The sequence below is a fragment of the Leptomonas pyrrhocoris genome (assembly GCF_001293395.1).
Source record: "Leptomonas pyrrhocoris isolate H10 chromosome Unknown, whole genome shotgun sequence".
NCBI lineage: Eukaryota > Euglenozoa > Kinetoplastea > Trypanosomatida > Trypanosomatidae > Leptomonas > Leptomonas pyrrhocoris.
This window is the reverse complement of record NW_015438371.1, coordinates 672,603-686,106: the sequence shown is the minus strand read 5'-3', so window position 1 is coordinate 686,106 and position 13,504 is coordinate 672,603. Positions and strand designations below refer to the sequence as shown.

The 13,504-nt window shown below is 51.0% G+C and overlaps 3 protein-coding genes across 5 annotated transcripts; 1 reads left to right on the top strand and 2 right to left on the bottom strand.

Moving 5' to 3' along the window:
- Nucleotides 1–702: 702 nt before the first annotated feature.
- ABB37_06805 (putative DNA polymerase I alpha catalytic subunit) lies at nt 703–4,743 on the bottom strand (the record flags this gene model as incomplete). Its single annotated transcript, XM_015805221.1, has 1 exon — nt 703–4,743. One exon carries the CDS (start codon nt 4,741–4,743, stop codon nt 703–705), a length of 4,041 nt encoding a protein of 1,346 aa, XP_015656514.1.
- Nucleotides 4,744–5,478: 735 nt separating this feature from the next.
- ABB37_06804 (putative endoplasmic reticulum oxidoreductin) lies at nt 5,479–6,860 on the bottom strand (the record flags this gene model as incomplete). 2 transcript variants are annotated; one of them, XM_015805219.1, is made up of 1 exon in its annotated part: nt 5,479–6,860. In XM_015805219.1, exon 1 carries the CDS (start codon nt 6,757–6,759, stop codon nt 5,479–5,481), a length of 1,281 nt encoding a protein of 426 aa, XP_015656512.1. In that variant the 5' UTR covers nt 6,760–6,860. The 2 variants fall into 2 exon arrangements, with proteins under 2 accessions (XP_015656512.1, XP_015656513.1); XM_015805220.1 differs by having other exon boundaries at nt 5,479–6,848.
- A 1,695-nt stretch (nt 6,861–8,555) lies between these two features.
- On the top strand, nt 8,556–13,264 carry ABB37_06803 (hypothetical protein; the record flags this gene model as incomplete). 2 transcript variants are annotated; one of them, XM_015805218.1, is made up of 1 exon in its annotated part: nt 8,556–13,264. In XM_015805218.1, exon 1 carries the CDS (start codon nt 9,761–9,763, stop codon nt 13,262–13,264), a length of 3,504 nt encoding a protein of 1,167 aa, XP_015656511.1. In that variant the 5' UTR covers nt 8,556–9,760. The 2 variants fall into 2 exon arrangements, with proteins under 2 accessions (XP_015656511.1, XP_015656510.1); XM_015805217.1 differs by having other exon boundaries at nt 8,559–13,264.
- Between the last annotated feature and the right edge of the window lie 240 nt (nt 13,265–13,504).

The window sequence follows — 13,504 nt, the reverse complement described above, 5'->3', positions numbered from 1 at the left end:
AACAGGGAAGAGAATTGAATGCGTTCATCTGAGAAAGGCTCGATGTCCTTTGCACCTAATGGCTTCGATGCTGCTTTAGAGGTGGCGCGACAACGGCAGTATACCGAAAGGAGGTGAGTCAGATTCCTGTGATGTACGCGCACAGCATTGTCGTAAACGAGACCCAACAGCCACAGCCAAGGCGTTCCGTGACATGAAGAGAAAAAAGAAGAGGCATTGGACTCGGCAGAAATACTTCTTTCCAGAAGAAGATAACGTTGCGTAGCCGCATCTGCGCCGCAGCAGCAAGCGCTGCCTTCTTTCTTAAAGAATGCTTCACAAGTGCAGCAAGTACAAAAAAGTCGGCATGAGAACAGTAAAGGATCTTTTGTCGGACGTATTGAATAGCGCCCCTCACGCCCCCCACCACAAAACATGTGTCTTTGTTCATGGACCAGCTGGTACCTTCCTACAAACAAAAACAAAAACCAATAGATAAAAAGGGCCACAATAAGAGAGTGAGTGTATGTGTGTGTGTGTCGGGCGTTGTCGACTGCTATTCGTTCATCTACGCATTCCTAACGCATATAAAAATAATTCTATGTATCTATGTAACTTCTGTTCTATCAGGCAAGCAAGAAAAGTGCTCTCGAGCACTGACGACCTTGGGGCCCTATTTAATGGAAGAGGAAGCAGAAGGCGCCGCCCTCAGTCCTCGTTTACTTAGATGCCGGCGAAGAGAGAGTCCAGGCTCACGAAAAGGTGGTCGATGCGCTTGTATATGGTCTCGGCGGCGGCGTTCAGCGGGTCCACCGGGTCCGCCACCTCTTTCACGCCAGGGTCCGCCGCCTCAGCGAGGGTGTAAAGTCGTCGATCCACGCCGAGGCACCGCCGCGCCTGGTAGTAATGAGCGTCCTTCACGCGCGTGGAACACCCTGGCGCGTGTGGCAAGTCGAAGAGGGCGCGGTAGTACGTGAACTGCGTTCTCACCGCCCTCACCGCCGCTGCGGTGCCGCCGCATTCGTAGAACTGGCGAATGATGCTGTAGCACGTCTGGGTGAAGCAGTTGGCCACGTAGTCTACCGGTAGCGACTTGCGGCAGCTGGTGCACACGTAGAGGTCGAAGCGGTCCTGCTGTCTCGCGGGGTCCGCAAGCACCGCCATCACACGAGCGTGTGGGTTAATCGGCGTCATGAGCCGGCAGTGGGTGCAGACCACCTGCAGCGGCAGCGCAGTGGGGAAGCACTCCTCCAAGCTGCGATTCTGGAAGAGGGAACTGTGGGAAAAGTCGTTCATTGTGTTGGCCTCCTCCTCCTCCCCCGGCTTGGCGGTGCTGTGGTAAGCGATACCCATCGCCTCACTTAGCTGCGCGTTCGAGAAGCCCTGGATGTGCTCGCACAAGCGCATCACCGGCGGGTAGATCTGCGCGCTGAGGTACCACTCGGCGTCGATGTGAAGCTGGCTGTTTTGCCGCACCTCCTCCACGTGAAACGCCTTGTCACTCAACCTCTCACCGGTGCAGATGACGTAGGGGATCAAGTCGCCGACGCGCACCAGCTCCTTGCGCTGCTTCATGCGCAGCGCCACGGTGGCGTGGGGGAAGCTGTTTCCCCGGTACGCCTCCGGCTCCTTCGTGAGGCTCTTCGAGATGACAAAGTCGTCGAGCAGGTAGCGGCCATCGCGGACCTGCTCGGCAACGCCGCGCATGTAATTCATGACGTAGTCCAAGATGTCCTCGCTGCCCTCGGCGTTCAGCACGCGGCTCAGCACCGAGTCGCTCACCCGCTTCGACAGCGGGCACCAGTCGCGTCGCACCATGTCCAGCCCCTTCACCTCCTTCTTGTAGGCTTTGCCCTCCTCCTGCCAATCCGTCACGGTCAGGGCGGCGTATTTTTTCTTCTTGAGCAGCAGAATAGCGCGGAAAACGCCATCGATGTCGATCTCCAAGCTTTGATAACGCTTGTTGATCTTCGCCTTAAGCTCCAAGCCCAGATCGCGCACGGCTTTGATATCGTTTCTAATGCCCGTCTGGATCATGACGGAGTCGGTATCGCCGTAAATGACGCGCAGCGAGGGGTTCAACTGGGGGATGAGGTCCACCGTACTCTGCAGCGCAAGGCGACCTTGACGCGTCACAAGCTCGGCCAGCGGCTGCGCGTGGAAGCGGGAGTACTCAAAGCCGAGACAGCCATACATGCTGTTCGCTGTGAGCTTGAGCGCTTTCTGCCGAATCTCGAGCAAGGCGAGGTTGTTGGGGTCGCGCTCCGACTTCATCAGACGCTTCACCTCACGGCGGCTGTCAACGAGGCTCTTGATCACTTTCGGCAGAACACATTTGTGCAGGCACGGCGCGGACAGCCCGGCGGAGGCGCAGGTGGAGCAGATCAAGTTCTCCGGGGGCGGGACATCGACTTCGCTGCGGCCCTCGCGATCCACGGTGGTGTAGCAAATGTTGAACTCCTGTATTAGTGACGGGTACAGCGAGTTGAAGTCGAGCAGAAGGATGTAGTCGGAGTACAGGCCGCACTTCGGGTCAAGCACCATGCCGCCTTGGTACTTCGCCTTGCGCTTGCCCTCGTCCTCCTCGTCGTCGTCACGGCCGCGCTTTAAGTCCTGCACGTAGCGATCGGGAGTGATGAACTTCAAATCGTGGAATGTGTGCAGCAACAGGTACTCGATGCGCTCCGAACGGGCACCGAAGAGCGTGCGGCTCCACAAGTTTCCGGCAATGGTGGTGAGTCGCTTCGTGAGGCGGATCATGTCCAGGTGCGACACCACCGCGGTCGACAGGACGGCGCAGTTGCAGACTTGCAGGAGAATGTCGTAGACGTCCTTGGACACGGACAGCATTGCTGGCGTGAGCGTCGACGTGCCCGGCTCAAAGCTGCTGTTGCCTTTCGTGATCCCCTGTAGCTGCATCTGTTCGGCGAGAGAGAGGAGTTTGTAGTTGACCGTCTTGAAGTGCTCCCGGGCAAGCGAGTACGAGTCGACTACGAGGCGGCCAATGCATGTCTCCTTCTCTTGATTGACGTTCGCCGCGCCACCTTGCAGGCGTGGATGTCGTTTCAAGTCGAGCCGCCCAATTGTCGACCACGACCCCACGTTTAGTTCCTGGTAGCGACGCAAGAGGGTGTCGAGGGTGAACCCCAGGAAGTTGTGGCCGATCATCATGTCCGCATCGATCTCGCCAAGCTGCACGGAAAGCCACTCGAGCAGCGCGCGCTCCGTCGGAAAGCGCCGGACGCCCGGCAGCCCCTTTGCGTTGCAGAAGCTCTCCAAGTCGAAAGGCAGAGGCGTGTCTACCGAGCCGGGGCGCAGACCGGTCAGAATTTTTTCTGGGATGTAGCGGAGGTTGTTCTCAATGTTCACGTCCTTGTAGATAGCCACAGACGCAATTAGGATCTCGTTGCACGCACCTTTGCTGTCCAACTGCGCATGCAGCTGAATGCTCGCCAACGTGAACGGTGGCACCGGCAGTTTCGCCTCCTCTACACGGATGTTCTTGGGAGTCTCTACGGTAAACTCTAGTGCGCAGTGCGAGATGCGGTTGGCGGAGGCGGCAAGACCCGCGATGTGCAGGTAACATGGGCCCTTCAACTTGCGCTTTATCAAAAAGAGCTCCAAGAGCGACGACGATGATCCCATGATAACCTGGATGTGACGGAAAGGGCCTTTGGCGCTCAAAGGGGGAAAGCGCCCGGGATAACGCAGCTTTGCCCACACGGCCCTCTCGCGCGGCACGTCCGGCTCCTCGAAAGCATAGTATCGTTCCACGAACTTGATGCGTCGCTGCTCAATGCCTTGATTCCGGCAGATGTCGTTAATCTCCTTCACCACATCCGCGTGCTTAGATCCTTCTTTCGGCAGCAGGAACATGCTCCGATACATGTTTCGCACGCGGACACAACACGATGGGTAAGTAAGATGTCCGTTCTTTTCCACGGACATCTTGCCAAAGAGGAACAGCGAGCCAGGGTCAACAGAGAGCGTGTGCGGCTGCTCACGGGCGTCAAACCAGTAGAACATTCCCTCCGTCATCTCACCAGCTTTTGTGGTCGTGCTGGCAGCAGAAGAAAGATGAGAAGGTTCGCTCTGAGGAGCTAGCTTAGCTTTCAGTTCAATGTCCTGTTTCGGCTTGTCAACGCTACAGTACCCGGTCCCGTCATTGGGCAGTGCTTTCTTAGCGCGTGGAGCTTGCGCGAGCTTCCCGCCAGTAAAGTTGAACGACTCATCCTCTAGTTTCACCACGGTGTTATTCACCTCCGGTTCCAGCTCACGCTTTGGCTCGGCAACGGGCACAGAGACTTCAGTGCCTGCATTGGCAAATCGAGCCAAGAACTCCGCGGCGTTGAGGTGTCCGTTGTCCTCATCGTCACTCCCGTTGTCCAAACCATCACCGCCTTGCAGCAAATGCGTGACATCAAAGTCATCCTCACTCTCAACGCTCTCGTCGATCTCGTAATTCCTCATCAGCCGCTCCATGTTGATGTCGACCGTTGCCTGCTCGAGTGTTTGCTGTTTTGACTTTTGGACTTTTGGAAGCGCTGGAGCTTTTCTGACTTTTTTGACGGCAACTTTTTTCGCAGAAGGGAGCTGGGGAATTTTAAGATCTCCAGATGACGGAAGTTCGGCATCTTCATCCGATGCAAGTACCTCCTCTCTCAGAGACTTCCATCGATCCTCTTGAGACTCGTCGAAGTTTGGCGCAGTTGCATTGTGAGCCTGTCGGCGGCTGGTCGCATCGTTGCTGCTTTTCTCAGACATCCTTGGTTCCGTGAGTAAAAGTCAAACTGCAGTTTCTACGGTATATTTTGCTGAAGGTCCAAAAAAAAGCGTTTTTTTTAAAGTGTGGAGCGAAAGTAGCAGGAGAAAAAAAGATAGCTTCTGAAAAAGCTGTATAGCTCGTGTTCTATGCGTAAAAGTCTATGACATCTGCGTTAAAGCACAAAAAAGAAAAATGGAGATGACATAGAGGAGGTAAAGTATTATATTATGCCGATCTTAGGGGGAGAAATTGTTTCATAAAATGAAAAAAAAGTATCTGTATTACTACAATCGTAAACGCTCGTATCAATACTAATTACATCTTGCGTAGCCACAGGGAAATAACCCGGGAATAGTTCCTCAAAAAGCAATCCGCATCCATGTGCAGAGCAACTGTCCACTTCAATTCTGTCAGTGGTGCGAGTGGCAGAAATTCTTGTTTGCGTAAAGCACTTTACGAGAATGCTTGATCAAGTACTGTTTTGAATTGATAGGCAAGAAAAAAAAAGAGTCGCTATGTACCACATAAGTGCTTGAGCAAAACGAGAAGTTCTGAGCCCCCCAAAAAAGTACCATTTTTTAAAAACCAATAATGATAGCCCATTGAATTCGCGTTCTTTTTGTTGCTGAAACGCACGTACAATAATCGAAGACGCTCTTCTGAATTAGAAAACAACAATAATAATAATAATAATAATAAAGCCCATCATTGAACTCGCTCAAAGGTAATAGCGCTCAACTGTTTGTACTCTCCTTGCACACGGTGCCCAGGCGTTGTGCGTTACGGACAGAAAACGCCAGTTGACGCGCCAGGTTGACCAGAGTGACCATCTCAGATCTGTCCAAGGTAATGGGCTCGTCCTCGCGGCTCATTATGATTTTCATTGCCACCGCAATGCCTTTCGTCTCAAGCTTTCCCCAAATGCGGCACTTCTCGCACGTGACGCAGTCCATCAGATGTGTCACGTTGAGCATGATGGATTTGAATTGCGGAATAAGCTCTCTTCCTTTCTCCGATTCCAAGAAGGCGCTTTCATCAAAAGTGGGGGAGCAGAGGAGGCGCGAGGCAAAGAGGTCCTTGATGCTCTCGCGAAGTTGCAAGTCAGTAGCGGTCGCCTCGCCGTGAAAACCCGTGTTGAAGATACTCAGATCCTTGAGGAAAAACGGTTTCGCCTTGGCCAGAGCGCGGAGAGTGAACTGATAGAGAATGTAAAGATTGCCCACAAAGTCGGGGAAAGGAGCCACACGTTGATTGTACATCTCGCAGTTGGGGTAAAAGGAGATGTTGTCGTTATTGTAGATGCCTGCTTTGTGTTGCGGAGAGGCGAGCTCCGGGTCCTTGTAAAAATTGGTGCTCACGTGCATGTTAATGGACATGTGCAATCCGCTGAGAAGAGTCCGCAGTATGGAAACCTCCTGGCACATGCCATCATCTTCCGGCGAAAGGCAGTTCTCGGCGTAGATAGCTCGCCACACCTGTGCAGCCAACGGCCCCGTATAGCCAGTGTTGCCTTCCGGGTTGGCGACCAAATCGACGTACTCTGCGCCGTCTTCTGTCTTTTGCCACATGCCCCAGTCATCGAGGTTCCCTGGCTTCGATATGGACTCCGCCACGGTGCCGTCAGGTGTGTCGACGGTGCTCATATCCACATCAGAGTGCAACGCTTTCGGAATAGAATTCTCATCGCACTTGCACACGTCGCATTTGTTTTCAGCGCCGGTGCACAGCAGGCTCACGGCCCAATAAGGACAAGGCTTGTTGCTGTTCACCTTGAAGTAACGGAAGAATGGGGACGCAGTAATATGGTTCAGCACTGTTAACAGTGACGTCGTCCCTTCATCGACCTCGGTCGGAGAGGAGTGACAGTAGCCATAGTCCAGCTTTGTTGTGTCGATAACAATTCGCGGATGAGTGATGATAGCAGTAACGGGTTTACGCGGGCCCTCCAACGTAAGGACCAAAAACACTGCCACAAACACGGTAAACAAACACTTCAGCGTTATCTCAATGCCCATTTTATTATGTGCGTGGGTGTGGGTGTGGGTGTGGATGAGTGGATCTTTGTGATTAGATTGTGCTCTACAATCGAAAACAAATAGCTTCTTTTTACAAAACTGCCACTCAACAGAAAAACAGCGTAAAAACGACGAGAGGAAAATGAGGGAGAAGCCAGCATAAAGAGAGCACAACCCTCTGCCAACAGACCAGCAAACAGCTACTGGTGCTGCTTTACATATGAACAGCACACATGAAAACCCGCAACAACATCTAGCACTACTTGCACAGAAACAACACGCGAGACACTCAAGCAGCTACATAGTGCTTTGAACGCTGAGGCGTCAGTTCAGGTACTTGTAATTGAATTCTTTTTATTTTCACAGTTTTTCAAACATACAGTCTCAGGAAAGCTAGAAACATCCCTTGCGTCTCTTGTTCACATCGAGTGCGCATTGATGTGTAAAGCAACACCGGATGGAACTTCCCATGACAGTCGGTGACGATTCTTGATACTCTAAACGAGACCAAAGAGCAACACTTGCCCTATTGAGATGCATGAAACAGAGAACCGACGGCGCAGTAGACGCCACTTCCCTTACTTCTTTCCTGCCGTTGTCACCGTTTTGGGGGCCTCGTACGTAACTACCAAGAACACCGCAATGAATACGGCAAAAAGGCACTTGAGAGCAATTTCGACGTCCATCTTGAGTTATTGACAGCAGATTGGAATTGTGAGGAGATGCAGAGATCTGAGCGATTCAACTAAACGCATGACAAATGAACGAGAGAGAGAGAGAGAGAGAGGGAGAGGGAGGGAGAAGCGTTAATGAGGGAGAGAAGCGAAAGAAGATTAGAGGATAGACTTGGAAGACTGTAACGATGTGTTCTTCATCGAGAAGCTTGTTCGCCTTTTTCCACTGAGGCATCCATGAGCTTCCAGTGTTTTCTTGGCACGGGAAGTCCTTCGAAGACTACTTACAGTGGAACAAAGCTTCATGCCTTCAAGTAGTTCGGCTACTTTCCTGCGAAGCCTGGAAGGGTGGTCTTCACAAAAGGCTTTCTAGCAGTCGTCTTGGTATTCCGATGTAGTAACGCGAAGGAGACTGGAAAACGCGCAGTTGAGGCACGTCGGAAACGCGTTCGGGCGTAAAGATACTGATTCCGAGAGCAGCGTGGCAAAATGGTCGGCTCCAGGTTTGCAATCCTGGAGTTGAACTGGGCAGGGAAGTACATGTTGTGAAGCAGGAAGGGGGAATCGAGGTACTGTAGGAAAAGGAGGGGAGGGGGACAAGGAAGAACAACGAGAGTGTATACAGCAGAAAACACTCTCGCACTGAACCGAGGATTCGGACAGGGCAGAGCGGAGAGAGCAAGGCCAAGCAACCATCGTGCAACCATGTTCTCCAAAATTGGCTGCGTTAGTTCCATTGCCTTGTTGCCAAACATTACGAACGGTGTTTTTCACTTCGCTTCAGAGGCCTTGTTTCTTTCTAACTGCAATCCTGTCGGAAAAGAGGAAAACAACAGCAAGTCATCGGTGTCTGTTTCACGCAGCTGACTTGAGCTAAGAGAAAACGAAGCGGAATAGTTGTATAAAAGAGAAGCGATCTTCTTCTCCGTGGCAAATCTAACACACGGCGGTGAAATAAGCAACTAACTGTTGTGCCTGGAGAAAACCCAGCGCCTCCTCGAGCTTTCGCCTTTCATTGCTATCCATAAGGCTTTCAAGAAATGTTTGCGACAGGAGTGATTACCCTCATCTCTTTCCGTCCGTTTTTCTCTTCTTTTTTTCCCCCCTCAAAATGAACGACAAGTAGAATACAATGCCGTTTAAGAATTATTTTTGCGCTAGTGCACGCCGCACAGTGCTGCGAAGGAAAGGCCGCGCCGACGGGCGGCCAACAGCTGCGCATTTCAACCGATTTGTTCGTCAACCATTCCATGAGCGAGCACTCGCTAATGAGTTGGCAGGTGGAACGAGGCATCGTGTGTACAACGTATTTGATTCCAAAGCGGTCCATAACGATCTTAGAGGCCAACACCGGAGAAATAACGCTGCGCACTTAACTTCTCAAACCGTGTTGCGCCAGGTGAAAGCCGAGAATCTCAGTCGCCGGAAAGTTGCAGCGCCAGGTCGCAAATACCTCCCAATACAATAAAAGCGTTCATCTCCCGATGATTGTAGTTCTGCTAAAAGAAAATTGTATAGCTGTCTGGTGCGAAAAAAAAAAGTGGTTGAACCTGTCTTTTTTGTCGCGCCTTTCAAACAGCCATTCTGAAGGGAGAAGGGGTCGTACTTAGTTGCCTTTTGCGCAAGTCACGAAATACGCTTTCAAACGAAGCGCAGTTGTGTAAGGCGCTCACACTTCAAAAAGGAAACACCCTTTTCCGATCAACATCTGCTAGACAATTGCCTTTCCTTCTGTTTCACACAGTGCTCAACACTTGTGTTTTTCTCCTCAATGCACAAAGCTGTAAGTCAGAGAACGCTCTTGAAGCTCTTGTTTATAGAGGCAGTTGAGTGCATATTAACAAATTCTCGATGCCGCTACTTTTATTCGGTAAATTCAATTTCCAGTATGATGTCTGCTGTTGTTGTTTTCCCCTATTCCAGTACTATCGTGTTTTGCAGCGGTGTCAGTGTCCTTAAATGTTTTTGATTGGCTGCTACTTTTCTCAAACTGAAAGGTAGCATTATGATTCTTCGCAGCTGAACCTAAAATCAAAGAAAAACTTCTCACTCTCTGTTTCCTTCATTTCTCTTCAGCGCTGTTTGAAAATATAAATACATTTAATTGGTTGTGTCTCACGTGAGCCCGTTGCACCATCTTTTGCCTTTTTTTTTCCAGTTCACTAAAATAACAACTACTTGTTCTTTGGCGAATAGTTCGTTTTTCATGTTTGACATGTAAAAACACCATACACTTATACATAAAAGGAGCTTTTCTTTTAGCATTCTACATTGTTATAGAAACCCTTTCATAGAGTTTGCAAACGGGATAGAAAACGAACGCAAAAATGTCTGTTGAAGCAGTCAAGCGACAAATTCTTATCGCGGTCGACGCCCTGAATGTTCCTTTAAACCGCATCCCGAGCCAAAAGGCTGTTGTTGAGGCATGCTCTGCCGCAAAGCTGCTTAGGAATCGTCTACTGCGTGAACACACTCGCGTCATTGAACGAATCGAAGCTCTACGCGAGCGCCAGATGTTTGACGAAGCAAGTGACGAAGAGACAGACTACGAGCGAGACGACGGCAACGCAAACGTGACGGAAACCGGTATCAGCCGCACAGAATTTGTTTTTCTGTGCGAAATGATGGTGGCTGAGAAGCTAGTCATTCCGCTGCTAAAAGCTCATGGAATGAGTTTTAGTGACTCGCTGCTGCCACAGCTACTGAAGTTATTAGCTGTTATGCTCTTGCCAATACCGCGGTACAGCGCAGACGAATTGTTACAAAAAGACCTTCTGCAACGAATTAAGACGAGGTGCGGCACAGACGAATTTTTTGCTCTTTTGGTGCAATGTGTCGCCCCTATTGCTGAAAAACGCACCTCCGGCGAGTTACAACGTGAAGATGTTGTCATTCTGGAAATCATTCTCACAATGATTACGTACCTGCTCGATGGCAATCAAAATGATGCAGAGCGTATCATTGGTGCTTTCTGTCGAAACCACGGAATTGAATTGCTGCTTGTCGTAATTAACCAAAACTATTCCCGCATACAAGAAACTTCGTCTGTAGCCACTGTACAAACCGAGAATAAAACTGCGGAAGCGAACAGAGAAGCAGATTCTGAAGGGATTCGTGAACCCGATACTGCTCCAGCACCGGGCGAAACAGCCTCCCCTGCAATTGACGAAGTTAAATTAGTGAGTGAGGAGGACGAGGTCGATTTGGAAGACGACGATTCTACATCTGAGTCGCAACTACCTGACACTCTCAACCTAGCTCTTGAGCAAGAATTTCAGCAGCGAGTTCACAATTTGCTGGAAAGTGAGGAGCAACTGTGGAAATGGAATTGTCTTGCATTGGCATCTATCGCAAGCGTAATAAAATCCATCCCCTCGGAGGAGCTCGCGCAACTTACATTGCTAGAGCTCTCGAAGGCTTCCACACCAGATCAACTGCTGAATACGCTGCGCAATGGGCACCAGCTTCGCGACTGTAAGAGAAACAGCGAGAAGTGGCGTTTTGTTGCCAGAAGCCGCAACGGCTCCGTTACCTCGAACGGCATCTTGGTGCGCGCGAGCGCCGGAAGTTCAAATGGCGGTCGAGCTATTGGAAGCGTTTCCGCGTTGCTAGGCTCGCGCAGAAAGGATCCGCTCGAGGTGATGAAGGATATGGATCTGCGCAAGCGCGGTCGCTTTATCAAAGGCATGTTCCAAGGCGCAACCCTTCAGTGCAACCTGCCTCTTCCAACCAAAATACAGCTTTCACAGCAGAACAACTCCTTTCTGAGTTTTGGGTTTGAACCGCTGAGTGCCATGACGTTCAGCAAGCTCCAGGAAATAGCCATTAATGTCGAGCGAGCTACAAAAGAACACAGAGAGGTGGTCGCTGGCTACAAGGGCTCTGGCGAAACGCTCGAGGTGAGCTCGCCCATCGACACTGTTCTGTACCAAAAATTGAGGCACGTGCTTAATTACATGAGCATCTGCCGGTGTACGCTTCGCTACGTACGAATTATTATCGAGCAACTAAAGAGCGAACAAATATCGTTTCTCTCCGTTTTTCCGCTGCAGTGGCAGAGCATCTCGTCGGTCATTTCTCTCACCGACCTCGAGCTTGGATTCTCGGTACTGCGATCGTTCCTCGACTGCAAGGATCTCCGCCGCCGTGAAGATGTGACGAATGTTGTGGGGTACTTATCCGAAATTCTGCTAGTCCTGAACCTTTTGCTGCAAGGCGACATTGCGGCTGATCCGACGGTGGAAGTTGCCGCGCACGCCCTCGCCTCCTCTGTGCTGTACAAGGAGGAGAACATCAAAGTCGTCTTTGGTCTACTCACCGAATATTCGAACAGAGTAATTGCCGTCCGAAAAGCGCAACAGTTTACCTTGTTTACTTTCTCTGTTTTTCAATTAATGGAGAAGTGCAGTTACAAAGGTAATCTACTTCTGCCCAAACGTCCCAAAAAAACAAAGGATGAGGGCAGCGTCCCTGTCGGCGAGGCAACAGAGATGGACGGCGTAGAACACCAAGACGACAACGAAAGCGTTGACTCCGCCACATTGGAGGAGATGCAAGAGGAAATGCTACAAGACATGGCCGATATGATTAACGACGACGACGTCGACGATTACCGGAAACAGCGACCTGTTAAAAAAGAAGAGGGTGAGGAAGAGAACAAACGCACCGATGTGGCATCTTCAGCGGCTCCCGATATTGTCTGTGAAGAAAGTGGAAATGAACTTCCAGAGCCTGTTTTTGAGCCCGTGGAGGACGCAGCTGCTGCGGAGGAATATGAGGTTGGTGGGTCGGAAAGAGCGCTCTCAGAAGGGCGCCCTCCGTCAATTGCATCAAGCAGTCGCACAGCTTTGTCGACGATCAGCTCCGAGCGAGAGGTTTCCGTGAGTGGGTATTTCCACCGCCTTGCGACACCAAAAAATATCAGTCTTATCTATTCAGCCCTGCGGCACTGGCGCGTAAATGACGCGGACGTCAACCTTGCGCTCACCTTCCTCATGGACGGTCTTGTGCACAACAGCTGCGAAACGGTCTTCTTCAACGTTGCTTTTCTCCTGCTCATGCGTGAAGTGCTTGTTCACGGAGAAAAAACACACGGCCCTCTTTACGTCATTTGCGACAAGATCGTATACGACTTTTTCAATCCTTCGTATGCGAAGATGCAAGACGCTCGCGCTGGGGCAACCCTTCCCGATGAGGTGGCAAATGGAATGCTGAGCGGCGCGCAATCCTACCTGGGATTCGAGGTATCTCTCCGGTGCTCACGAGCTCTTTTCAACTTCGCCGCCACAGACTACGCGTATATGGAAGAGAAAGGCATGCAGCACCTGATGGACCACACTGTTATTCCCCTTCCTGGTGAGACAAGCGATAGTGGCGCCCTTCGTGGCACAATGGAGACGAACGCGGCTCTTTTTGCAGCAGTGCCGAGCGCAGCAGACTCTACTTTCAAGCCCTCCTCCCGCCGCAAGCCCCGGAAGACCACGCGGGCTGAGGTTGACAGCGAGGAGGAAGCGGTGAACAGTGCGCCAGATTCAGAGGAAGTGGCGGAAGTGGAGAACACCGCCACGGATACTTCACCAGCCGGTGACGACGCTAACAGGCGCAAAAAGAGAAAAGACAAGGCACGAAAGAGTCATCGGCACCACCATCGTGAGAAAAAGAAGAGGCGACATGGGAGCAACGAGGCTGCTGTTGCAGAAAGCACCAGCGACGCAATGAACTGTCTCGGCGCTTCATTGAGATCTGCTGAAGAAAACGAAGACGAGACGGCGGCCGCGGTGTCGCTTCATGGGTCCATGGAGGAAACACTTGTCATCGGGGAGACTCAGTAACGCGACAACGGCGTCTATTCGCTTCTTCATCCTTTTTTTTTTTACAAACTCAACTAGCAAGCAGTTTTTGCTGTTGTTTTTGTCACAATTACCGAATCTGCCACTGCTTTCATTAACGCACGACAATAACGTGAAACAATGAGTAGAAACTTCTTTATCGGGAAATATAGAGCCTTTTTTTTTGAGTAAGTTCGCTTCGTTTAAGGTGAACGTCGACAGAAAACCCAATAATAAAAGCAA